This window comes from Artibeus jamaicensis, unplaced genomic scaffold, assembly GCF_021234435.1.
Source record: "Artibeus jamaicensis isolate MK-2021 breed Jamaican fruit bat unplaced genomic scaffold, CSHL_Jam_final contig_1526, whole genome shotgun sequence".
NCBI classification, from domain to species: Eukaryota; Metazoa; Chordata; class Mammalia; order Chiroptera; family Phyllostomidae; genus Artibeus; species Artibeus jamaicensis.
This window is the reverse complement of record NW_026521297.1, coordinates 1,613,842-1,638,473: the sequence shown is the minus strand read 5'-3', so window position 1 is coordinate 1,638,473 and position 24,632 is coordinate 1,613,842. Positions and strand designations below refer to the sequence as shown.

Here is a 24,632-nt window from a genome sequence, read left to right as displayed (position 1 = left end):
CCAGTTGGAAAGAAACCTGCACCCTCCCTTCCACTTCCACCCCACCCCCACCCCCCAAGGCTCAGGAATCAGAAAGCCAGGACCTCATCTTGAGCTTTGTGTGGCGGCTTTAATTTGGGCAAGTTGTTTTGGGAAATAACCCACACTCCTGGAGGTTTTAGTTCTGTTAACTTTATTTTAATTGAAATGGAGGCTTAACATGTCCTAGAAAAATAAAGATTTAGGATACAAACTAGACACACAGGGGTCAAGGTTGCCCCGTGGGTGTGGGGATCTTTGGTCTGGGGCTGGCCGTGAGGAGGAGGGCTGTCGTCCAGGGGTGCTAATGGGGGACCCTCGCCCAGGCCTCCCCACACCTGCATGGTGCTTCAGAAGTGGCGGCGGGTGTGTGGGGGGCTCTGTCAGCCTCTGGGCATGGGACTGCCTGCCTGCCCTGCACCCTCGGATTCCAAGCAGTTCTGAGAACTCTGGATGTCACTGGAGCTATTAATAGTGTTTTAGGGAGTGATAAGGAGAGGGCTTGGGGGGTTTGGAAATCCAGCCACTTGGCAAGGTTTTCAGCTCACAGCTCGTACCAGGTCCGGGGGGGGGGCAGAGGGGGGCAGGCAGAGCTCCTGAGTCAGGACCCCCAGAGCTCCCCACGTACATGGGGGCGGAGCAAGGAGAAGGCCGTAACCGAGGAGGCTTTCCATCCAGAGGGACAGTGTCCTGGACAGAGAGTGGACAGGGGGGGACCCCCGCCCAGCACATCCAGGCCTTGGAGAGTTTAAGCAGCCGCGTTGGGGTGTAGCGTGCGGGGAATCTTCAGCTCGACCGCTGTTTCTGAAGGATTCCCTACTCCCAGCTGTCCGGGCTCTCGAGCACCACTGTTGGGAGAGGCGCTGAGGCCTGGCAGGGTCACAGTTCCAAGGGCTCTTCCACAGGCACGGACTGTAGCTGGGTGAGGACCTTGGTCTCAGCTTCCAGCCCCTCGTCCACCTCGCCCCCTGCCGTGGCCCCCAGGAGCAGCCCCTCAGGGTCGGGGTCTGGGAGCCTCAGCACAGTGTGGGGGGCCTGTGTCCCCAGCCCCTTCTCTGCTTCCAGCAGCCCCTCTGAACCCGTGGTCAGTTCCAGTCCCGATGGCCAGATGGGCACGGCTGCGGGTGACAGCAACAGGCCCTCCGGGGGCGGCGCTGGGAAGCCGGCCAGGAGGCAGGAGGAGTCTGGGGAGAAGGGCAGGCTGGCAGCAATGGTAGCGGCAGGGGCAGGTGGTGGCTGTGGCAGCTGCTGCGAAGAAAGTGTGCCGAGAGCGTGGGCCTCTGGGAGAGCGGGGCTGGGGGCCACGGGGAGGGCCCCTTCAGGCACCGAGATGGCCGCGTCTGGCTTCAGGGGCAGCGCCAGGCTGGGGGCAGGCGGCAGGACCTGGGAGACCAGCATGCTGGTGGGGAAGGTGGCGGTGAGGATGATCTTGCCCTGCTGCACGGCCACACCTGTCACGATGGGGCTGCCGGACACGGGGTTGGCCAGGAGGAAGTTTCCTGTGGGGAAAGGAGACGGCGAGGCACAGGGTTACAGCTGGCCAGGAGCAGAGGTGGCGACTAAGCTGCTAGAGGGCGGGAGGAAGGGGGTTATTTAGAAGCAAACTGAGCCCCTTCAGAACAGGACCAAGTCTGGGTGGCTTCTGCACTACCTGGCACGGGGGGGGGGTGGGGGAGTCTGGAACATACCAGGGACAGAGCTATTCCCCAAGCCCACTCTTAGCACCCTCCGTCCCTGAGATAACCACCCCTCACCCAGGCCAGAGGGAGGCAGAAGGGGTAGGTACCTGGGGCAGCGGCTGAAGGCAACTGCAGGGCAGTCACGCCCACCCCGGAGTTTATCAGGTGCACGTTAGCAGGGCCCGCAGCAGCTGCCACCTTCACCGGGCTGCCGGGCCCAGCTGCCAGCAGCTGAAGGGGCCCCACGGCCTGTGGCAGGGTGACCACCTGTGAGGTGGGCACCACCTGGGGCAGGTTCAACAGTGGGGAGGTGGGGCCCAGGCCCGCGGGATACCCAGGGGGTGGGGACAGCGGCACCACTTGCGGAGCAGCCACCGAAGGCACTGGTCCTGGGGGCAGAGGGAAGGTGGCGGCCGGTGGGGGGCCAGGCACCACTTGGGGCAGAGGCCCGGGCACCTCCTCTCCAGGTGGCCCTAAAGCAGCCACCTGGGTCCCCTTGGTTTCGGGGGCCTCAGGCTGGGCCTCCTCCAGTCGAACCTCCCCGGTCTGAGGGTCCAGGACCAAGGAGGTCTTGCCCTCACTGGGGCCTGGGGGACTAGGCTGTGGTGGCGGGGCGCCCCCACCCCCTGCGAGCAGCAGGGGGCCCAGGCTGGAGGCTTCACCCAGGGCCAGGCTGTTGATGATGACAGGGCTCCCGTTGAGGAGCACCGCTGAGGAGCTGCTGGCAGCCAGGAAGCTCCCGTTCACCAGGATGGAGGAAGAGGCAGGGCATGGCGCAGGAGGGGCGGCCCCAGCCAGGAATATGGAGCCCTGGGCAGGGGCCTCAGTGGCCACGGGGGCCACCCCCCTCTCCAGGTCCTCAGGACTGCGGCTGGACTCATCCTCGGTAGTGGGGTTCCCATCAGACTCGCTGCCGGGAGAAAGGATTTGAAGTTGTGGCCCTGAACGCAGCCTTCCTCCACTGGCCAGCCAGATGCCTGCAGGGTTCCAGGCGCCTCCCCACTTTTCCCAGCCCAGCCTTTTGGGAACAGTTTCTGGGGGTTATGAAACCTTCTCTCTGAGACCACCTAAGGACCCCAGGGACAGATCTTCTGCAAGCCACTGGCATCAAAGCTAAAGTTGGCCAAACCCGGAAGGAGGAGGCCCTCCTCCCTGTGTCCCAGAAGCTGAGCACCCACGCTGCCCTGAGTCTCCTGGGCCAAGGCAGAAAGCAGCCCAGTGGCTTTGGAGATCGAGGAGGCAGCTGCCTGCTCAGCTCCCGGTGCCCTCCTCCCAGGCCGTCAGAGAAGGGAGTGAGGCCGGCGTGTGGGGTGGGAGGGGAAGGGCTTGGGTTACAGGGAAACCGGAGCTGGGGAAGGTTCACGTTTCACAACAAAGACAGACTACGGACCATGCTGTTTGGGCCCCGAGGCGGGGGGTGGCGGGGAAGGGGGTGTGAGAAAGAGCCACGGTCCGGGAAGGGCTCGGCTGTGCTGCGGACAGAAAGAAGCCCTCACACCGGGTAGGGTGGACAAAGGCCCCTCCCCCTTTCCCCGCAGCCCCTTTTCTCGCTGCCCCCTGCCGCAGTCTAGCCACCCACACGGATGGGATCTGGGATGGAGCCCCAGAGAAGCAGAGGAAAGAGACCTCCCAGCCTCCATGAGAGGTGCAGCGATGTCGGGGAGAGGGCCGGGGCGTGTGCCCCTTCCATCCGCACTATTCCCCCCCACCCCGCTCTTTGGGCGCCAGAGGGTGCGAGCCGGAGGCGTCTGAAGACTGCGCGCTGGCTCCAGCAGTGGGCATGTGGGAGAAGGGGGCTGTTGGGCAGCACGGAAAAGCGGGGCCTGCATTGCCAGGGTCCCCTCACCTCTTGCAGGGTGCGCCGCCACCGCCCCCAGTCCGGTCGCGCTGTCGCCGGTTCTTGAACCAGTTGCTGACCTGCGTGAGCGAGAGGCCTGTGAGCGTGGCCAGGCGGCGCTTCTCGTCCGGTGTGGGGTAGCGGTTGCCGCGATAGCAGGCCTTGAGCGCGGCGCGGGAGCGCTCCTTGAAGCAGTAGACGGTCTCTTCTCCGTCCCAGATGGTCTTGGGCAGCGGGAACTTCTTGCGCAGACGGTACTTGTCTACTGCGCCCAGCGCGCGGCCGCGGGCCCGCTCGGCCTCGTGGTAGCGCGCGCGCAGGTAGAGGTCCTGCAGGAAGGCGTGGTGGGCGGCGGGGAAGGGACGGCTCTCGAGCAGCCGGTAGAGCTCGGCGTACTCGCCCCGCTGGAAGGCCACCAAGGCCCGAGCGCGCAGCACCGGGTCGCTGCCACGTAGGCGCTCGGCCGGAGGCAGTGCGCCCAGGAAGCGGCTCAAGCGGCCGGCGTGGCCCGCCTGTAGCAGCGCCTCACAGACGCACGCCACCTGCTCGGGCGAGAAGCGGAGGCCCGTGGGCGGCTCGGCAGCGGCCTCGAGGGGCGACCCGGGGACGCCCGGGGACACCGGGCCCTCCGCTCCCGCCGCCGCTTCGCCCGCCCCGGCCCCGGCCGCCGCCGCCGCCTCACCCTCGGCCGCCTGCAAAGTCTGCAGGAGCTGGCGCGCTTCCTCCTCCTCCTCTTCGGTCGCTGCCGCCGCCACCGCCTCCCCCCCAGCCACCGGCCCCGAGCTCGGCTCCGCAGGCAAGGTAGCCATGTTTTGCAACTTTGGGAAGTTCCTCCCTCCTTCTCCTCCTCCCTCGGGCTTTCCCCAGCCCCCTCCCCGGCCCGTCCCCCCTCTCAACACCCCCCCCCCCACGCCGTTCGCGCTTCCCGATCTTCTCCTAACGACTCTGCGTCTCCCCCTCAATGCCAGGCCAAGCGCCCAAGTAGGGTCTCTCTCCCAGTGTCTGTGTGTGCGCGTTCCCCTCCCCGGCAGTCCGTGATTCTCCCTTTGTTTTCCCTCTGCTTCGGGCCGCTCTTTTTGCCTCCCCCCGCGTGTGCCTTTGGCTCAGGGCCTCAGTTTCCCCATCGGGACAACGGAGAAGGTAACGGGCCGTCCGGGAGGGCTAAGGGCGCGAAGCCACCTCCGCCCCAAGACTGAGCTTCTGCACGCCTCCGTCTCCAGGGTCCTCTGGAGGCCCCCCCACTCCCCATCTCTGCCTGTGCTCCGCCCCTCGGAATTCCCGGCTCCACAGGGAGGCGGGTCTGGAATGGAGAAGGGGCGGGCGGAGAGGCTAAAAAGTTTGCTGTAACTTCTTGGAGCGTAAGTCCCTGGAACGGATGAGCGTGGCCCGCGCAAGCGCAGTAATAGGAGAATGGATGCGCGCGCGGCCGGCCCAGCCCCCTGCTTCCCGGGGATCCAGTAGCACAGCTGGGCCACAGCTGGACAACAAGCGGTGTCTGGTGGTGTGTGTGTAGCGGGCGGGCAGGGCAGGGTGGGGGGAGGGGGGAGGGAGATGTACCCGTTTGCGTCCTCCTATTGGCCGGGTGCTGGGGCCATGCCCCCGAGCCCCACCCACACCCCTGATTCGTCCGCTTCGCGTAGCTCCTCGCCAGGCCATTGGATACCTCCCCTTTCTTTCTGATTGGAGCACTAGACAACCTCTTTCCCGCAACGTAAACCTCAAACAACTGGGACCTCAGAGGTTTGGGCAGACAAGAGGGCCTTTTATTCGCGAGGATAGGGGGTGGGGGTCCTAGGTGGGGAGAAACAATAAATATCCAAGGAGGTCAAGGTTTCAGTGCATCCAAAACGTGGATTAGGGTGCTGGGGTCCTGGAACCTTCAGCGGGTCAGAAGTCAGGTCAATAAATACCCAAACTGCTCAGAAGGGCGCGGGAGGCCCCGAAAAAGCAGGGCTGGTAAAAGCGAACGATTCCCTAGAGAGCGACGGGGCTCTCGCTACACGTTCTCCTCTTGCAGAGAACGTTGCCAGGGGAGCAGGGCCTCATGCACAAGGATTTGTGGTTTCTGAGCCGATGTGGGTGGGGTGCGTGGAGGGTGAAAAACGGATGGCTGAACTCTGCCCTGCTGCCTTTTCTAGATCGCATTTTGCCCATCCACGTCGTGGCCTCAGCCAAGCCGGAGGAAGTGGTCCGAGATTACCCCCAACAGCAGCAGCACCACTCCTGGTTGTAAGCCTCCCTTTAGTCCCACACTCCGGCCTTGGGCCCGGCTCCTCCCTCCCCGGCCGCCAGGGGGCGGGCCCGGATCACAAGGCGGAGCTGAGGCGGAGACCCACGCTTGGAGTGGTGTGAACAAGGAGGCGGTGGGAATGGCTTCTGGGCCATGCCTGGGTCACAACCCTCAAACGGGGCCTGAGTGGAGGACAGGCTGGGATTCTAAAGTTCAGGGGGCGAAGGCGGCTCCTGGGCGGCACCAGACCGAAGTGAGACATCCTGCGCAGGCCACCAACCTAGTGCAGCCCAGGGCGGTGGTACCAACCAGAGCAGCGGTGAACAGGAACAGGGAACACGCCTCCGATAGGCCAAGCCTAGGGATCTGTGGGCAAAAGCGCGGGGGGGGGGGGGGTTCTGATTCGCTGCTGGGACGCCCCGCCTCTGCTCACGGGTGGGTCCACATTCCTTCCTGCACCCACCCTGCCCCGCCACCCCAACCCGGACTACTCCAGCAGCTGTGGTTGGTCAGCTCGCAAGCCTCTAGTCTTGTCCGAACTCGTCATTGGCAACTTTCTAGCGGCCTGTGTTGATCGGCTGCCAGAGCACCCTTCTCTCCCCGCGGCCGAGCCCCACAGAGGCGCAGCTAAGCAAAGGCGGCTTGGGGTGAGTGGAGCGGGGCGGGGGCGCGGCGGCGGGTGAGTGTGAGCAGCCGGACGTACCCTGGCAGGGAGCAGCAGGTGGCGGCGGTGCATGGGGCCTGGCCCCACCAGTGGGCACTGGCCCAGAGCCACGGCCGGGGGGCCATCTAGCTGGAGAGAGAAGGGACAGGTGACCCAATCCGGAGCCCAACCACCTCGGCGGGGGGGGGGGGGGGAGCTGAGGTGGGGGAGGGACTCGAAGGAGCTCCCGGGTGGGATTTGGTGAGAGGCCTGAATCGTGGGAGATCTGGTGGATGTGGGGTTGAAAGGAAAGTTCTGTTGCTTAGAACCCCAAAGGGATAGGGTAAGATGGGGGCAGCAGGCTTGACGCAGGGGAAAAAGAGGGGTCTTACATGGGAAGGTGGATCCGTGGCCCGGGGACTGGGGACCCCTGTGACAGCTGGAAGGAGAAGAGAGAGGCGTAGGGCGCGTGGAGTGACGGAGGAGGGCGGTGGCGCAGTGTGCCCCAGCCTGGGCCCCTCGCCCTCCCCTAGGTGTCCACACAGGCTCGCAGGCCCACTTCCCCTGGTGCCCTCGGGAAAGGAGGTGAATGAGGGACTCACCGGCGCCTCCCTCCGTCTGCAGCCCCTCCATCCGCTCTTGCAGCTGCTGGATGTGCGCCTCCAGGTCTCGGTTCCTGGCCTCCGCCTCACGGAGTTGACTGAGGGGAGGTAAGGACCGTGAACCCTTCGGGATCTCGGAGAGAGGCCGCCAAAGGTAGTGCCAGGCCCTGCGCCCCGGCCCCCTACCTGGCGAAGTTCTGGTTGGCCGTGCGGATGGCCTCCAGCTCCCGGCTCAGGCTCTGCCGGGTGAGCATCTCCTCCTCCAGGGCCTCCTGGAGCTCCTGCAAGGTCACCTCCGCCTCTGCCACAGCCGCTGGGATGGCTGCTGGAACTGCCACTTCAGCCTGCGTGGAGCGGACTGGGCTTAGGGCTGCCCGTAGCTCCTGGAGCACCCGAGACCTAGGCATAGGTTCCAGGCCTGGGCTCCTTGCTTGTCCTGTACTTCACTGTCCCCAGAGCTTTCTGGAGACCTCACAGCTCCTGCAATGGTCCAAGCACCCTCCTTCCCTAACCCAGCGCCCACCCTGGTCTCCAGCCTTCAGCAGGTTCCATTTCCACTCATCTCCTTAGGGGAACTAAAATGCTAACACAACTTGCCCACGTCTCTCCCTTGCTCAGAATTTCTCCAGCTCCTCAGTGCCCTCTGAGAAGTCCTGCTACACCAATAGGCCCTGTTTCATTCATTTTGGCTGGCCTCTGTGGCCTCCTCTCTCCTCACTCTTCGCCCCCCCTTCTCCTGGAACAGTTCAGCCTCAGTACCCTCCTTTTACAGGTCAAGAACAAACCAGCTGGGTCCCTGGTGGGTAGCTCAGTTGGTTAGAGCAGCATCCCAACATGCCAAGGTGGTGGGTTCGATCCCCAGTTGGGGCACATATAAGAACCAACCAAAGAATGCATAAATAAGTGGAACAACAAACTGATGTTTCTCTCTCTCCTTTTCTCTCATTAAAATCAATGAATAAAACTTAAAAGAAAAACAACAGCCCGGCTTGTTCTCAGCTCAGGACCTTTGCCCTGGAGGTTTCCCCTGCTAAGCAGTGGGTACTGTCCCTCCTGTGGATGGTCCTTCTTCTGCAGGGCGTCCCCTCCCCAGAGAGCCCCCTGCAGACACACTCAGTGCCCTCTGATCATTTCTGACTGAAGGAACGTCTCTGTGAGTAGCTCCCAGAGGGCTCAGCGTGCCATGGCACGTACCTACCCCGGGGCCTTTGCCTTTTCTCTGACTGACCCTCTGCTCCAAGCACTCACCGCTTCCTCTGATGGGGGCACCATGGGCTCCAGGCTGGGCCCTTGCACAGGTGGCTCAGGTAACGGCTCGGCCTCCAGTTCCATGAGCGTGGGGCCCTGGACCTCATCATCCCTGAGGAGATGGAGAGGGCTGGGGGGGGAGCCAGGGCTCCCTGGCCTGTGGGCCTGGGGCAGCCAGATCCAAAGGCCCCACGGCTTGAGGGGGAGGCGGCAGAGTGAGGGGACAAACTTCTAGGTTGGTGTGGCGGGCTCATCTCCCCGAAGGGAAAACGCCTGATCCTTGCAGGCCCCTGGCAGCTGCCCTCTGCACCTTCGGCGGGAACTCGGGGTACAGACACCCATGTTCTAGGGTCCACTCAGCTCCTCCTCTATGTGACCTTTGCAGGCTCCTCTCCTTAGGGCCTCAGGACAGTGATGGGGACCCAATGAGGGGAACACTGCCCATCTCTGGCCACCTCCAAAGGTAGAGTCATAAGACGGGGTATAGATCCCAAGACTGTGACTCTGGACATTAGCCACTGGGAGGGGGACAAACCCTCCCTATGAATGCAAAATGGCAATAAAAGTGGATGTCCCGCCCTGACTGCCACGGTTCAGTTGGTTGAGTGTCGTCCTGCAAAGTGAAAGGTCACCAGTTTGATTCCCAGTCAGCACATGTGCCTGGGTTGCGGGCCAGGTCCCCTCTTGGGGACATGCAAGGGGCAACTGATGGATGTTTCTCTCACATATCAATGTTTCTCTCCCTCTCCTACCCTCCCTCTAAAAATAAATTAATTAATTAAAAAAAAAAAAGATGCCTGGCTGGTGTAGCTCAGTGAATTGAGCACGGACCTATGAACCAGAGGATCACGGTTCGATTCCTAGTCAGGGCACATGCCTGGGTTGCAGGCCATTTCCCAGGAGGGGACGCACAAGAGGCAACCGTACATTGATATTTCTCTCCTTCCCTTCCCTCTAAAGATAAATAAATAAAATCTTAAGCCCTGGCTGGTGTAGCTCAATGGATTGAGCGTGGGCTGGGAACCAAAGGTTGCTGGTTCGATCCCCAGTCAGGGCACATGCCTGGGTTGCAGGCCAGGTCCCAGTGGGGGCCATGTGGGAGGCAACCACACATTGATGTTTCTCTAACTCTCTCCCTCCCTTTCCCTATCTAAAAATAAATAAAATCTAAAAAAAAAAAAAAAAAAAAAAAGGATTAAAAAAATCTTAAAAAAAAAAAAGATGGATGTCCCTCTCAATCCAGCAGCCCCCTCATGGAACTACCTCCTGGGGACCTAACAATTCTGGGCGTGCACCCAGACCAGCCTGTGGCTGTTCATCCAGCCTGGCTTAGGACGGAGAGGGCGGGCTCAGTCCTGACCCACTTGGTAAGGAGAATGTGCGCAGGGTCAGGTTGCAGTTCATTCACGATAAGAAACGGTGTCTGCGGTACACTGTCCGGCAACAGCACCCGTTAGAATGCGGCGTGTTCCCAGTGTCAGATGGATGCGTGCGCGCGCACGACCCAGGGACCCTTGCTGATGGTGGGCTTCCTTTTTCCTATCCTCGTTTCCTAATTAGGTGTTGAGCAATGTGTTATCAATAGGGTCAATGTTTCAAGAATACCTTATGGCTATGTGAGTGATTCAGAGAGTTTTTGTTATTGTAAGACTGATTTAAAAATGCTCCTTTTCTAAGATTCTCAGGTCCCGTGCCTCTGGGAACGAGAAACCTAAAAGTGGAAGGTCGGGAGATTCTGGCAGGCCCAGGCCATGGCTCGGACGCTTTACAATCGAATCTGACATTTCAAAGCGCCGCGGTCTGAGCTCCCCGGATACGGCACAGGGGCTTACCTGAGGGCCATGCGGGAGTAGGAGTAGCCCACGAAAGGCAGGTGGACCCCCAGCGGCGCACCCTCCTGCATGTCTGACAGCGTCTCCTGTACAAGAGAATCAGACGGGAGGTGACCCTCGGTTGTCAGGGCCGGACCCTCGCCCCTTCCCACTCTTGGCTTCAGTGCTGCCCCCAACCCACCCTTTACTTAGGGCCTAATCTTTCACTGTGTCCCGCTGTTTCCCTTAGTGCCACACTGTCCTTACATTCTCCTTCAGACTGAAAGTGAATGAGGGCCCAGCCTAGGGGCACCCGGTCTGAGTAAAAGCTCTCCGGGAGGGCTTGTGTGACAATTGAAAGAAAGATGCAGGAGGGAGGGAGATTTCTCTACGGTGCTTGCCTGTCTTCCACCCCTTATCCTTCCGGATCTTAGCTCAGATGGTGCCCTCCTCCAGGCAGCCCTCCAGGAAGCCCTGCCCCCTGCGCTCCCTCATCTCAGCCCTGATCTCTTCCAGGGTCTTACTGTCTCAGGACATGTGTCCCCCACAGGACTGTGTGTCTAGATCACTGCTGGCATCCCAGCACTTGCTCAGAGCAGTTGTTCAGGGGACGAAATGATCGCAGGAGCCCAGGACGTGGACGGTCTCCTGACTGGAGCTTTATGGAACGGGGAGCACGGAGTCGCAAGTACCTACCCCGCCCCCGCTCACCATGGCAGTGAGCCCGTCTTCCACCACATCGAAGTTGCAGGTGTCGGTGGCACCCTCAAAATCCGGAGTGAAGGGAGGCACGCTGTCTCGGAGACCATCCCAATTGAGGCCAAAGAAAAAAGGATGTTTCTGGAAATCGCCCGCGCCATGCCTGCCCAGCCGTGTCTCCGGGGGACACAGCAGTCGCTGGATGAGGTCACGAGCCTCCTCAGGGACTCCGGCGTCAGCCAGCGGTATAGTCAGGTGTTCCTGTTCAGAGCGGGAGAGAAAGCAGGGACGTCATGCCGGGAGCAGGTGCAGATTGATCAGGGACCCCAGGGGCCCTGCTCACCTTGTAATGGACGATCTTGCCATAGGTCTCGGCTGTGGAGTCGGCATAGAATGGCGTCTGCCCATAGAACATTTCATAGGCGAACACGCCCAGTGCCCACCAGTCACACTCGGGCCCGTAGCTGCCAGTCCCCGGCCCACCGCCCACGGCCTGCAAGATCTCCGGGGACAAGTAGTCGGGGGTGCCCACAGCCACCAGCGACGGCACCTGAGCCAAAAGAACCAGAGTCGGGCTAAGCCCCGCCCCTCCGAGCCCTGGCCCCGCCTCTTCGAGTGGTTAGTCCCTCCCCCTGCCCGTTGTAACCCAGAGCCACTCGCAGGCCTGGGTCACGTGCTTCTTCCCGCTCAAATCCAGTCCAACCTCCACCCTAGCTCCGCCCCTGAGCCTCAGCCCCGCCCCCACACTCCGCACCTGACCCCACCCCTCACCGCTCACCGTCCCGTCAGGCCGCAGCTTGAGGCAGGAGCCGAAGTCGGCCAGGCGGATGTGGCCACAGCGGTCCAGAAGGATGTTGTCCGGTTTGATGTCCCTGCACAGCGGGAAGAAGGGAGTGGAGGGGAAATAAGTGAGCCTCCTTCTCATACTCTCACCAGGCTTGGACCCCGCCCTCTTAGGGACTGGGCTCTTCAGTTCCAGAGCCTCCAGGCCTTGCCCTCAGGCCTCCTGTCACCGAATAGCACCCCCTCTACAGATTCTACAGTTCTGGACACAACTCCCCAGGCCTGTCTCCCGTGGACCGGAGACAGCCAGGTCCCTCTCCAGACCTCGCCCCCTCTGGGGTCCAACCATTGTGGTATCCTTCGGGGCCCCACTCTTGCTGTCCCTCTCCACACCCCACCCTCAGTCCCCGCCCCTAAGCCCCTGCAGCGCCCACCTGTGCACATAGCCCAGTCGGTGCACCGAATCTATGGCCATGACGATCTCGGCCAGGTAGAAGCGCGCCATCTCGGCTGGGATCCGCTCCCCGAACTTGCTCAGCAGCGTCAGCAGGTCCCCGCCCACATAGTACTCCATGACCAGGTACTGGGAGGGGGCGTGTCACCGGGGTTGGTGACCACCCTAGGTGCCTGCCTATCCCTGACAGCCCTGGGCAAAGACTCCCAGGGATGCCCCGGTTCCTGGGCAGAGATCCCGCAGCGGCAGCCCCAAGGGAGCACCCGAGATCTTCCAGGCCTTATCAGAGACCTCTCTCCTCCTCCCCCAAAGCCCGAGTTCTTCCAGATGACACTAGGCAGAGACTCGCCCCCCACCCCGAGAGAGGTAAGAAGAGAACCCAGAGACCTAATGCCCACAATGGAGTCCCCCAGGTACCCCCTGCCCAGTGCCCCGCTCCCCAGACGCTACAGAGCTCCCCGGTCCCACGTAAGACTCGCCCAAAGGCAGCAGCTTTGTAGAGCCCTCCGCTCTCCAATCAGCCTGGGAGAAGAACCTGAAGGACCACCTGCCACCCCAGCAAAGGAGGCCGGTTCCTACCACACACAGACTCCCGCGGGCATTTCGAGGCAGCTCCCCCACCTTAGAACCTTTCGCTGCCCGCGCCTCGTTAATTGATAGTCTTGGGGTAGAGGCCCCCAAGTGACTCGAGTCACCGGGTCTCGGGCTCACCAGGTAGTTCTCATCCTGGAAGGCGAAGTGCAGCTGCGTGATCCAGCGCCGGTCCCCGTTCACCAACACATCCCTCTCTTCGCGGAAGCAGGACACCTGCGGGGCACCCCAGGAGCTGAAGCGGTTGGGGGGAGTTTGGGGGGGACGGTCCTCAGGGCCCTGCGCATCCAGTCCCGGGTCTCTCACCTCGCCTCTCTTCAACATATCCCACTTATTCATTATCTTCATGGCGTACACCTGGCCCGTCTGCTTCATCTTTACCACCGCTACCTGAAGGCCGAAACAGGGTGCCGGCGAGGTGGGGCGGTGGCGAGAAACACCCCGGATAGCGCGGACAGGACTCCCAAGCCCCGCCCACCACGCCCCGCCCATTGGCCTTAAGCTCCGCCCCCACCTCCTAGTTTCAGGTCCCCAACTCATTCATCAATTTCTACGGCCCCGCCCCAACTCCTCTGTCCCGCCCAAGGCAACAAAAGCCAAGGCTCCCCGCTGTGGCTCAGGGCTCACCTCGCTGAACGCCCCTCGTCCGATCACCTTCAGAATCTCGAAGTCATCCCTCTGCAGCCGGGCCTCCTTAAGCCTCGCCGCGATGGGCTCCACTGGGGCGCAGGGGGGCGGTGAGAACCGGGGGTCACTGGGACTCACAGTAGAGACGAGGAGGAAGCCCCACCCACCGTCCTTCTGTCTCCCTCTCCTTGCCCTTCGTTCTGTCCTCTCGCTCTCTCCCTCCCTCTCTCTGCCCCTCCCCTCACGGCGATTTGCCTCCCAAGGGCTTCCCCACGTGAACACTGTGTGTGGTTCGGGGAATGCAAACCTGCGCTCCTACAGAGAGTTAGAGCGCCCGGGAACCCCTTTCGGGACAAGGGACTCTTGTGGGAGCAGGATGGAGGAGGCCCCGGAGAACAGGGACGGGCCTAGTTCTAGAGCTCCCTGGGCTTCGGACCCCCGCCCCCACTAGGGGTGATGGGGAAAAGGGCCCGCAAGTGCAGCCTCATCCAGTCCCGCCAGGTTCAGAGGCAGGTGGCTCTGGAACCACACAGGGAAACACTGGACTTGGGGGCGGGGCCGGAAGAAGGAATTGAAGACGGGAGGAGGCCGGAGTGGAGCGGTATCCTGGGCTCCGGGGCTCCGTTTCAAAAGTGTTGTCTTAGTCCTCCCCACTCCAGGAGGAGCGCGCTATTATTGCCCCTTATGTACAGATGGGAACGCAAGGCTCCCACAGGTGGAGTCATTTGCCCAAGGTGCTACAGCTAAGGGTGTTACACAGGGCAGTTCAGGAATGTGTGTGTGTTGGGGGGGTGCAGGGGAAGGAGGCAGGAGACTGAGGGACACCAGACAGTGAGACCTAGAACCCCCTGGGAGTGCAAGGCACCGGGGACTTGGGGCAGGGAGGAGAAAGGGATGGGACCGAGTAGGAATGAGGGGGGATACAGTGAGTTATGGAGGGGAGAGAGGGGCTCCCACGGGGTTCGGGAAGAGTGGGCTGACAGCGAAGAAGCAGCCAGGGCTCAGGATGGGGGAGGGAGGAGAGAGCCAAGGCATTGAGCCCTTTTAAGGCATCGGGAACCCAGGCCCCCCTCCCCCGCCCAGGCCAGCAGGGGAGGCGCTGGCAGGATGCTGCTCCAGCCACAAAAGGAGTGCTCCTCACCGGAGAGCCAGACCCCTGCCCCCACCTCAGGTCTCAGTTTACCCTGCAGGCCAAACTCCATCCTCTGAGAACATGGGACTAAGAGAGTCGCTAGGGGCTGGGGGGATCTGAGGAGGTTCTTCCAGAGGCTGAGTGGCCTGGCCCTGGGCCTCCAGCTTCCCGTCTGCAAAATGGGAGGCAGAGGGAGGGGGGGGGGGGGGGGGGCCAGGGTCCCAAAGAGAGACACATGGAAAAAAGGAGAGGAGAAGCAGAAAGAGGACACCACCGAGGGACAGAGGAAACCTAAGGTCCAAGAGCAAGCCACTGCAGGACAGACCAGTGGAGGGACAGAGTGGCAGAGTGGCACAGACACAGAAACCCGAGCGAGCCTGAGTCCCGGGCCAGGAGAGAGTGGGGACAGCCGAGGCAGGCGGCTGCAGCTGAAGCATCTTTGCTCTGGAGGCTGGGACCTGTTTCTGGATAAGACTGGGCAGGAGGGGCTTTGCAGGAGACACGGGGTGGGGTGGTGGGGTAGAGACCATGAAGTAGGATTCAGATCTGGGGAGCCGGCGGGGAGTCGAGGCTCCCCCATGCAGACTGAGAGGGACCCAAACGGATGGGGGGACTCCTCCATCAGGGGGTAGAGAGGGTACTGGGTGGCACTTGTCTACAGAGCTGGTTGTCCCCCAGGTCCTGCCTGAGTCACGGAGCCCTCCCAGTGCCTGGGCACCTGTTGGGGCAGCTGGAGAGGCTGGCGCCTAACACCTGTCCGTCGGCCACACCCCTGGCAGCTGCCCCATCCTGTCCCTTACACTAGCCCCAGTGCTCACCAGGGTAGAGGGCCAGGGGGCCCATTTTGGTATGTGGGGGTGGCCTTGGAGATAGGGCTCCTAGCATGTCCCTAGGCCCAGGCTTGGGGAGAGGAGGGCAGGGGACCATGAAAGGCTGTCCCCAGCTTAGCCTCCCCCAGCTCTCCCAAGTCATGAGTCCAAGTCTGGTGGCCCTGACCTCTGCTGACCCTACTCTGCCCAGTAAGAGCGGCACAAGGGTAGGGACATGTCACCCTAGGTCCAAGCTCTGGGCCCCTGAATGGGAAGCTCTCCCTGTGTCTATCCTGCTCCCCAAGTGTCAGCCCTGTGCCCAACTCCATTTCTTGCCTCTGCCCTGCCCCCACGCCCCAGTCTGGGGGAGCCCGTGCAGGCTGGCACTCACCCCACTGCAAGAAGTCGGCCACATACTTGTCCTGGGCCAGGTCGGAGGCACCCAGCTCCTGGTGGACGCCCAGGAGAAGGTCGAGCAGGGGCTCCAGCCCCAGGAAGCCAGGGTCCAGCACCAGCCGCTGGAGCCGCCTCAGCCGCACCTCGGCTGACATGACGGGCAGGCAGCACCATGGCCCCCTCCCCGGGCCGGGGGCTCGGGGTCCTCCGGTCACGGGGCCGGGCAGCCCCTGTCCAGGCCCTGGGGCCCTGGCTGCATGTCGGCCTGTCCCTAGCTGTCCCCTGAGCCTCTCTGGCCACTTCTCTCTGCTGGCTGCGAAGGCCTCCTCCCCTTCTCCCCACCCCTTGGCCGGGCCCCTCCTGCCTCCCAGCCTTAACCCCTCACAATCCAGGCCCCCCCAGAGCATGTCAGTGTGCAATTGGGGGGGTGGAGAATCTCAACCTTTCAACGGCCACCCCCCCACCATTAAAAGGCGGAGCACAGAGGAACACTACAGGTGTGACGGAGGCCAAAGATGAGCCCTCCCATTCCCCGAAGGGGGCCAATCGAGGTCCAGAGTGACCGGGTAGCATGCCTTCCAAGCCCTGCAGCTGGGGGGAGGAGAAAGGGGTGAGGCCCGGGAAGGGGAGCAGAAGGCAGGGCGGCTTTGTGGGTGACTCAGCCCGGACTCAGACTTCGGGACAGTTTAAATTTAGCCCTCAGGCCCTCTGCTTTACATTGATTTTTTTTTTTTTTTTTGGCAGGAGGTGGGGAAGGGGTGGTGAGAGATTTGGGAAGGGAGGCCTTTAGCAGCCAAGACCAGGGGTGACCCACTGGCCAAAGCTTGAGGGAGGCAAAGGAGCCCCAAAATAGCTCCTTGGCCCCTGGCACCCGGCCACATTCCTGCCCAGGCCAGGATTAGAAACAGAAACATTTCGGGGGGTGGAGGACAGAGCAGGAGAGCCCGCCAGGAGGGATTTCATTGTCCTTTCCAGGGCGGACAGTTCTCCCGGAGGAGACCGTGGTCTCGGGATGGCGGTGGGTGGCTGAGCCGGGAAAGCCGGGCCCAGGGCAGCGGGAGGCCCAAGGCCACTCCGGGCCTGCCTGGGGGATCCCCCTTTGGGGACACCCTGTACTGTCGGATTCGGACAGTTTGGGCATTTTCAAGTAATTCTGCGAACTCCCACTGAGGGGTCTGAAGAGGGCACCTTGGTGGCTCTCCTCCCTCAGGGTTTGGGGGGCCAGTGCCCTGAGCAAGTCCCTCCTCCCCCCATTGGAAGGGGGGGAGGGGTGGTGGGACAGGGCCAGGCTCCCCCCGGTTAAAGTGGGTTGATGTGGGCCCGTTCAAATCTTCTTTTTGAGTGTATATCCCTAAACTCCGAGGGCCCTTCTTCTGCCTCTGTACTTGTTTCCTGAGCCCACACAGCCCAGCTGGCTCACTTCTACTACCTCTGTAACTTTCTCGTATTTAAAGAAAACAAAGAAAAAAAAAAAAGAGCCCTGGCTGGTGTGGCTCAGTGCATTGAGTGGCGGCCTGTACACCAAAGGGTCACTGGTTGATTCCCAGTCAGGGCACACGCCTGGGTTGTGGGCCAGGCCCCCAGTAGGGGGCGTGCAAGAGGCAAGCACACACTTATGTTTCTCTCCCTCTTCTCCCTCCCTTCCCCTCTCTAAAAATAAAATCTTAAAAGGGATTGATGCAGCACACAGTGAAGGCGCGAGCACACGCACTCCCTCCACGCCTCCCAGGAAGGAACAGAGACGCGGTGAAAACAGGGAACTTTAGTATAAATAAGGGTGCTGGGGACAGGGAGGGCCCTGAGGGGCTTCCATAACTTAACACTCTTCAAAAGCACAAACAACAGCAATGGGGGCGGGGGCGGGGACTGGAGTTCAGGGTTGGGGAAGGGCAGGTGGCCCCGCCCTGCCCACAGACCCAAGGGCACACTGCGGAGGTGGGGCTCTTGTGGGTGGGGGGCTTCTCCCCGCCCCAGTGACCAGTCGCATGCTGGGGACGGGGATGAGGCTAACACTGATGTTTCGGCAGAAGGGGTCACTGTACTTGGCAGTGGGTGGGGACGAGGCTGAGGCCACATGGGCCACTACAAGCCCCCAGGGGCTAGGCCAGTCTGGGGGGGGGACCCTCTGCCCCCCAAAATTTGTGCAGGGCGGGGGACCGGAGCAGTCCATCCGTCATGGTTAGTCTTGTTAATACGTTGATCCGTGAGGTCAGCGGCAGGGTCATGGCTAGGAGGTGGGGTGAGGGTGAGGAACCCGAGTCCACGGCTTCACACCACTGTGCCACTTGGGGAGCTGCCTGGCTGGGAGGAGATGCCCTGGGGAAGATGAGGGGAGACAGAGGAGTCAGAGACCGCTGGGGCTCCCGCCACCATGGCCTCGCCCTTGGGTCCACCCCGGACCCCACACCCACCCGCAGAAGCTGCTGCTCTGGGCTCCGGAACTTACATCTGGGCTGGCTGCCCTGTCCCGGCAGGCAGCCCTTCTACACAATAATTAAAGTTCTCGGGTGATCCTGAGCAGAGGATGGGGAACGGGTGGAGATGGGGGAAGGGAAACTGGAGTCCCCTTCTGGGGGGGGTGCTGAAGATTCTGGGGGTAAAGAACTTGGGGACAGTCCTACCTCTACCACTGACTTGCTGGGTGACCTGGGCCAATTTCCTTCCCCTGTCTGGGCCTCGGTCTCCTCATCTGTGAACTAGGGGAGACAGAGGGGTCGCTTGGAGGACTCTCCAGACTCCCCAAATCCCAGCACCCCACTTCTGAGTCTCTGAGACTGCACCCTAAGTTCTAGGGATACAAGATGCCCTGATCCCCAAACCTTCCTTCAGAGGAACCAAGCCTCAGCCCTCAGACCCGCCACCCTGGTCCCAAGAAGCCGAGACAGGAGCCCACAGCTCCAAAGCTACAAGGCGCCAGGCCTGTGCTCCGCCCAGCGGGGGCCTTCCTGAACCCAGGGCTACCCAGGAGGTGGGCGCATCAACCCCCTACCACCCATCTTCAAGCCTCCCTGTGCTAAGAGGTGACAGAGACCTGTGGGGACAGGGACCTGCCCAAAGGCATACAGAAAGAAATTCAGGGATGAATCCCGCCGTGGATTCCACAGTCTGTCTCCAGCCCTGGGCTCCTATCCCAATAGTGCAGGCCCAGACTGGAAGCCAGGCCCAAGGCGCAGTCCAACCTGTGGACCTTCACCCATGATATCAATAAAGTTTCACTGTTGAAAAAATCACATTTCCACCCCGGCTGGTGGGACTCAGTGGATTGGGCGCTGGCCTTCAAACCAAAGGGCGGCCAGCTCAATTCCCAGTCAGGGCACAGGCCTGGGTTGGGGGCCAGGTCCCCAGTAGGGGGCGGACGAGAGGCAACCGCACATTGATGTTTCTCTGTGTATCTCTCCCCCTTCCCCTCTAAAAATTTCCTTAGAAACACAGCTCTGACTTCAGTCCACAAGTGCTAGGCCTGTCTGTGCTGGGCCCATGGTCTGCCCTGCTGAGAGCTGGCCATGGCGCCCCCCACTCCCAGCTGTCTCTTGTACCTGACTGCAGCCAAGGGTCCTAGAGCTGGTCACTCAGGGTGTGAGAGGGCTTGTTCTGAGACACTATGATTCATTGGTTCCCTTCAGCCCACGGGGCTAGAGGCTGGGACAGTGACAAACCCCTCCTCCAACACCCGCCCCTTCCTGGACCCCGGGTCGTGTGGGCCCCTGTGGCCGACTCACCGCCTTGCCGGGCCGGGCCCAGGTGCAGATGAGGCCCTCCTGGCAGGCGGTGATGATGCAGTCCTCCAGGAAGAGGAGGACCGTCAGCCGCTCCTGGGCGATCTTCTTGCACACCAGGGGCTCGAGCAGGGGCACCTCGTGGATGCGCGGGCACAACGCCGTCCCCAGCACTTTGGCTGGGTCCAGCCGACTTCGGGGAACGGGGCCACTGGGCTTGTCCCCACTGCCGCCGCCCCCGCTGCCCCCGCGGCTGATGTTGCCCAGGCTGTGGTAGCGCTTGTGCTCCTTGTCTGCCCCCCTGTCCCGCCGCTCCTGCAGTGTGAGCGTGGCAAAGCGGCCGATGCTGAATGGGGTGCCCGGCTCCGTCGCTGCGCCTGGGCCACCGGCCTTGCCACTGCCTGCCGGGTGTGGGAGGCTGTTGGAGCGGGACAGGGAGCGGGGCAGGGGCCCGGGGCCCGGCTCACCACCCCGAGAGCCGCTGGTGGCCGGTGGCGTGGTGCCGGGGGTGCCGGGGAGCGTGCGGGTGCGGGCCAGGGGTGGGTGTGGGTAAAGCACGTCTTCGGTGAGGTCCCACAGGCAGAACTGCGTGTCCTGGCCGGCTGAGCCGAAGCGGTAGGTGATGGAGCCGGCCTTGGGCATCGGGGAGAGAGGGGCTCCCCCGTTTGAGCCTGGGCCGGCGGCCTCGGGCTCCTCCTCCTCCTCGACACTCCGTTCCCCGTCCCCACTGGCTGCTGTCGCCTCCTCGGCCCTTGTAGTGTAGGGGTCGAAGGCCACAGCGTTGACCCAGGACTTGTGGCCGTGGCCGCGGGCCACCACGCGGCCCTCGGTGAAGGACCACACGGTGACCAGGTCGTCTTCACCGCCTGTCACGACGTAGCGCCCGTCGGGGCTCCAGCACACGCAGAGCAGGCCCCCGAAGTAGCTCTTCATGAGCCCCCGCAGGAGCATGGAGTCGAAGTGGAAGACGCGCAGGCAGCCGTCCTGGCTGACGCAGGCCAGGTGCCGGCCATCCGGCGAGAAGGCAAACTCGTTGAGGGGCCCCTCGCCCACCGCCCACTTGGCCAGCGGGTTGCGGGGCGCCTTGCTCTTGGCAGCGTAGACGGCGAAGCCCTCGCCCTGCTTCAGCAGGCTGTACTGGGGCGGCGCCGAGGCGCACGGGTGGCTGACGTTGTAGAGGTACAGGTGGCCGCTGGCGTGTGATGCCAGGAACAGGCTCTCGGACTCGGGCAGCCACTTCAGATACGTCACCTTGGTCTTGTCGATCAGCCGCTGCCAGGGGAGATGATGGGGTGGGGGAAGGCAATCAGCCCACAGCAGGCCTCCCCCACAGCCTGGGTCCCCCGGGCTTCCCAGGGGGGGAACCCCCCACTCTAGGCAGCGCCGGAGAAGGGCTGCTTGTAAGGCAGCCTTGGGCGCCCCACGGAGCCTTGATGGCCATCTCTGGCGAGGGAGTCTTGCCTCCCGGAGAGCTGCCCTCTGTCTGCCTAATGCCCCCCACCACCTTCACCACGTCAAGCTCAAGGCCGCAGACGGAGTCACAGGACTCCCACCTCCCCAAGGAAGAAATCGCTGTCTCTCAGGTGCGCTGTTCCAGCCCCAGGAAACAAAGCTCTGCACACGGGAGGTGTCTCCCGGACAAGGGAATGGCCATTCCATCCTGCCTGAGGCTCACCTTGGCTCCTTTTCTCCTCACAACTCACGTCCAATTCTTCAATAATCTAGAACCTCACCTCTGCTCACCCCTCACCCCAACCACCCTGGTCCCAGCCGCCATCAGTCCTGCGATGGTCTAATTGGTCACCAGGCCACCACTGCGCATGGCCACCCTTCCACTGCTGCCAGACGGCGCCGTGACAGTGGGAGTCAGCCCCTGGCGCCCTCGCCCTCCGCACACCAGGGCAGCCCTCCCTAACCGCGGCTCCGGAGAGAACTGTGCCCTCACTGATCGGAATGAATTCACTTCCTTTCTAGGTGTCCGAGTTGCTTCTCATTCTTGGGAGAATTGAGAAAATAATCAAATGGAACCATTTCTATGTCCCATGGCTCAGATGAACCCTGGAGGAGAGAGGCTCTGAACGCCCAAGTCTCTCCCACAGCCCTGCAGCCCCTACAGGACCCGGCCCCTCCAGAGACTTCCAGAACTCGCCTACCACCCCAACCCCTCCAAAACTGCTCTGGCCAGGTCCTGCCTCGGGGCTCGTGTCCTCGCTGTCCCCTCCACTCAAAATGTCCTCCCCCAGATAACTCTTCATGCATCCTTCACCCTACAGTGAGGCCCCTCCTGACCACGCCACTCACACCTCACCGAGCACCCCTGTGCTCTTCCCCGCTGGCTTTTCTCCCCAGCGCTCGCTCGGCGCCTTCTGCCGTGCAGCACACCTCACTTCTCTGACAACTGTGTTTCCCTAACTAGAGGGAAGCTGCGCAAAGGCGGGCCGCTCTGTCTGTTCTGTTCACGGAGATGAGACATCCCCAGGGATGAGACCGTGCCCGGCGCTGGACGAATGCTCAGTAAATACTGTGAGAACGGGCGAGCGGGTGCGTTCTGACCGCATTCACTGTCCCACTCCCTCCCTTCTGCCATCCGTGCACCTGGGTAGCTGGAACACCGAGGTGCCTCTGGACAGAGGACATGGGGAGTCCCTGCCTACGAGACAAGGTCGCCTGCTGGCATTCCTATTGTGCTAAGTCTGTCCAGGACTGAGAATCTCCCTGCGTGATTTTACAACAACCCTGTAAGCCAGGGACGGAAATCCATTTTGCAGAGGAAGAAAACTGAGGCTCATGGAGGAGCGGTCAGCTTCCCAAAGCCAAACGGTGAGCAAACGTGGTGCAGCAAGAACTTGAACCCAGTGCTCTCAGGGCCCAGAATTTGAAGACCAAGGGCTCTGACTTCAAACAAGTCTGAACCAGTGACTAGCCTCAGTTGCCTAATCTGAAAAATGGGCTTCTTGATCCTGAACCCACTGCTTGATGAGAACCCCAGGAGTAACGTGTCTACCAAAGCGCAGGGCCTGGGCACAGTAGGCACAGGTGTCACTGTCACTACACTGACCGCCATCTGCCAGCCACCCCACATAGCTGCCAATGCACCCCTCCCTCCCCCCTCATCCTGCCCCTCTCAGAATGAGGGCACAGCTCCCGGGGCGGGGGGGGGGGGCTGCAGTCCATTGTGTATGGGGGGTGGGTGAGAGGGAAGGGAAGGGGCCCCTCACCTCTTCATTGAATAGCTTGCTGGTGTCCTTCTTGATGAGATCCAGGTACTGCACCTGGCCGGCTGAGAACCCCACCAGCAGGGAGATGGTCTCTGTGGCAGCAGTGAACTGGTTGAAGTCGTGGCAGGTGGGCTGGGTGCCCTTATAGATCCGCTTGTCAATCGGCTTGTTGAGGTCAATGGACTTAAGTGGTGGGAGAGAAGGAGTTAATGGCTTCTACCACTGAAGAAGTAAAAGGGTGTTGAGGTTGGGGGAAACCACTAAGAGGAAGCAGGGTTAAACCCTTGAGGGAAGTGGGTAGGTAGGTGGGTCAGTGGGGAGAGAGGGAGCAACCACAGCCGGGAAGAGGAAACCAAATCTCAGACAGAGCAGAGAGAAAAACAGACAGGAAGGATGCTTTGACCCCTGGCAAAAGACCACACGCCACCTCAAAGTTGGACCTTTCTGACTTCAGGGACACCCTTACCCACAGCATCAGGGTTGGGGTCCCCATAGTCCCTGAGCGCTGATTCCTTTCCAGCTGTGCCCCATAACCTTAGCCAACTTCCCTGGGTCTTGGCAGCCCAACATTCCAAGTCCCCCCAAACTCAGGGTCACCCAAATCCCCAGGCCTCTAAAGCCCATCTCACGAACCCCTTTACTTTGGAGTTCCCAACTCTTAGAACCCCCATCATAGTTCAGGGACCCATTAAATCTCATAGTCCCCCACATTTAGGTACCTTCACCCCCTCTGGCACCTAGATCACTGTAGAGACACCCATTACACCTGAGCAAGTCCCCTCTGGGCTCTCACCACCTCAGACCTCCCATAGCTCAGAGATTCTCATTTACCTCCAGAACCCTAATTTTTCTCTGGGATCCCTATTACCTCTGAGCCTCCACCACTTCCAGGATCCTGACCCAAAGGTGAGGTGTGACTGCTCAAGTCTCAGGACCCTCTCCTGACACCTCCAGGTCCTGCATCACCTCAGGATTCCCCAACACCTGCAGAATGTCTGCCATCCAGAAGCCCGGAGTATCTACATCATCTTGGAGTCTCCATCATCTCCAGAATACTCGCCATCCCACAACCCCCGGGGATCCCGCATGTCCCCAAGGTTTGCCATCACCTCGCAGAACTCTGCATTACCTCCAAGAACCCTTTCCCCTGGGATGTCCATCATGTCTAGGATGCCCATCTAGGGCCCTAGATCCTTTCCGGCCTCCTGCCACTCTGGATCCCTTAGGGACCCTCATCCTTTCAGCACCCAGGCCGCTCGCGATGCAAGCCGCTCACCCGTTGGCTCCCGCGGCGGCAGCAGCCCGGGTAGAAATAGAGCTCCCGGCCCAAGTTGAAGCAGACGCGGTCTCCTCCGGCCCCCAGACCCGCGGGTGTGGCGGGCGGCTCCCCGGCCCCGGCGTTGTCGGGCTCCCCAAGGCGCACCAGGCTGAGGCGCACGGCAGGCAGCGCGGGCCCGGGCCCCGGCCCGGGGCCTGCGGGTGTCGGGGAGGACGCGGGGCCCGCGGCGCTGGAGGTGGAGGAAGAACCGGGCGGGGGCTGCGGCGGCTGGGGCGGTGCCGGGGTCTGGGCGGAAGCCGGACCCGACCTGCGAGCGGCGCCGTCTCCGGGGAGCAGCTTGTAGAAGCCCTCGCGGGTGCGGAACTGCGACTTGATCTCCGCGCAGTCCCCCATGGAGGTGCCGGGGCCCGAGCCGCCCTCCGCGCCGCCCGCCGCCATGTTGGGCGCCCCCCCACCCGGGCCCCGCCACGGCCCTACCGCCACCCGCCGCCCGCCACCCTCCGCCCGGCCCCTGACGGAAGCCGAGGGCCCACGCCGGAAAAGGTGGGGTCGTCGCCCGGGCGACGTCCCTTCGATTGGCAATAGGGTCGGGAGGCGGGACGAGCCCCGGCTGTCGCTCGGGTAACGGTCTGGGACTGTGGGCGGGGCGAGGTGGGCGCGGCCTTCGTGCCTGAGACTGACGTGTGGTTGGCTGCGGGGGCGGGGCCCGCATGAGAAAGAGGCGTGGTTTTTAAAAAGCACAAGTCCCTAGCAACGGCGTTCTGGGATCTGTTTGCCTAGCAACAGGGAAACCCTAAGGAGGCAGCCTCTTTGCTTTCCTGGCCTCCTCGTGACCTCACAGACGATCCCAGGTGAGCCCA

General features: G+C 62.1%; 3 protein-coding genes and 1 long non-coding RNA gene across 10 annotated transcripts; 1 reads left to right on the top strand and 3 right to left on the bottom strand.

The window, feature by feature from the left end:
• Nucleotides 1–151: 151 nt before the first annotated feature.
• Nucleotides 152–4,377, bottom strand: SIX5 (SIX homeobox 5). The gene is made up of 3 exons (XM_037136794.2): nt 3,544–4,377; nt 1,805–2,607; nt 152–1,517 (listed from the first exon to the last, which is right to left on the bottom strand). The coding sequence occupies exons 1-3, from the start codon at nt 4,341–4,343 to the stop codon at nt 898–900; spliced, it is 2,223 nt and encodes a 740-aa protein (XP_036992689.1). The 5' UTR covers nt 4,344–4,377; the 3' UTR covers nt 152–897.
• Nucleotides 4,378–5,275: 898 nt separating this feature from the next.
• On the bottom strand, nt 5,276–15,871 carry DMPK (DM1 protein kinase). 6 transcript variants are annotated; one of them, XM_037136803.2, is made up of 16 exons: nt 15,555–15,871; nt 13,721–13,767; nt 13,223–13,314; nt 12,902–12,985; nt 12,716–12,811; nt 11,985–12,133; nt 11,546–11,639; nt 11,111–11,317; nt 10,765–11,028; nt 10,090–10,175; nt 8,258–8,369; nt 7,196–7,353; nt 7,010–7,107; nt 6,800–6,846; nt 6,468–6,557; nt 5,276–6,130 (listed from the first exon to the last, which is right to left on the bottom strand). In XM_037136803.2, the coding sequence occupies exons 1-16, from the start codon at nt 15,731–15,733 to the stop codon at nt 5,978–5,980; spliced, it is 1,956 nt and encodes a 651-aa protein (XP_036992698.2). In that variant the 5' UTR covers nt 15,734–15,871; the 3' UTR covers nt 5,276–5,977. The 6 variants fall into 6 exon arrangements, with proteins under 6 accessions (XP_036992698.2, XP_036992692.2, XP_036992690.2 ...); XM_037136797.2 differs by lacking the exon at nt 13,721–13,767; XM_037136795.2 differs by lacking the exon at nt 13,721–13,767 and having other exon boundaries at nt 6,468–6,553.
• Nucleotides 6,127–8,360, top strand: LOC128627939 (uncharacterized). Its single transcript, XR_008392241.1, has 2 exons — nt 6,127–6,411; nt 6,941–8,360. It is a non-coding gene; the product is annotated as an uncharacterized LOC128627939 (long non-coding RNA).
• Nucleotides 15,872–17,306: 1,435 nt separating the features above from the next.
• Nucleotides 17,307–24,264, bottom strand: DMWD (DM1 locus, WD repeat containing). Of its 2 annotated transcripts, XM_037136806.2 has the most exons (5): nt 23,770–24,264; nt 22,494–22,676; nt 19,279–20,547; nt 18,181–18,255; nt 17,307–17,875 (listed from the first exon to the last, which is right to left on the bottom strand). In XM_037136806.2, the coding sequence occupies exons 1-5, from the start codon at nt 24,208–24,210 to the stop codon at nt 17,828–17,830; spliced, it is 2,016 nt and encodes a 671-aa protein (XP_036992701.2). In that variant the 5' UTR covers nt 24,211–24,264; the 3' UTR covers nt 17,307–17,827. The 2 variants fall into 2 exon arrangements, with proteins under 2 accessions (XP_036992701.2, XP_036992702.2); XM_037136807.2 differs by lacking the exon at nt 18,181–18,255 and having other exon boundaries at nt 23,770–24,263.
• Nucleotides 24,265–24,632: the final 368 nt, after the last annotated feature.

What these genes read in the sequence shown, in the direction of transcription:
- DMPK (XM_037136803.2), bottom strand. Translation starts at nt 15,733, where the DNA reads ATGGTGCTGCCTGCCCGTCATGTCAGCCGAGGTGCGGCTGAGGCGGCT. An exon ending in GCAAGATCGTCCATTACAAG is followed by an intron (nt 11,029 to 11,110) that starts GTGAGCAGGGCC and finishes CGCTCTGAACAG; the next exon opens with GAACACCTGACTATACCGCT. An exon ending in GCAGACGGAGGGAGGCGCCG is followed by an intron (nt 6,847 to 7,009) that starts GTGAGTCCCTCA and finishes TTCTCCTTCCAG; the next exon opens with CTGTCACAGGGGTCCCCAGT.
- SIX5 (XM_037136794.2), bottom strand. Translation starts at nt 4,343, where the DNA reads ATGGCTACCTTGCCTGCGGAGCCGAGCTCGGGGCCGGTGGCTGGGGGG. An exon ending in GGCGGCGCACCCTGCAAGAG is followed by an intron (nt 2,608 to 3,543) that starts GTGAGGGGACCC and finishes TTCTCCCGGCAG; the next exon opens with CGAGTCTGATGGGAACCCCA. An exon ending in GCCTTCAGCCGCTGCCCCAG is followed by an intron (nt 1,518 to 1,804) that starts GTACCTACCCCT and finishes CTTTCCCCACAG; the next exon opens with GAAACTTCCTCCTGGCCAAC.
- DMWD (XM_037136806.2), bottom strand. Translation starts at nt 24,210, where the DNA reads ATGGCGGCGGGCGGCGCGGAGGGCGGCTCGGGCCCCGGCACCTCCATG. An exon ending in GCCGCCGCGGGAGCCAACGG is followed by an intron (nt 22,677 to 23,769) that starts GTGAGCGGCTTG and finishes CCACCACTTAAG; the next exon opens with TCCATTGACCTCAACAAGCC. An exon ending in CCAGCAAGTCAGTGGTAGAG is followed by an intron (nt 17,876 to 18,180) that starts GTAGGACTGTCC and finishes CATCTTCCCCAG; the next exon opens with GGCATCTCCTCCCAGCCAGG.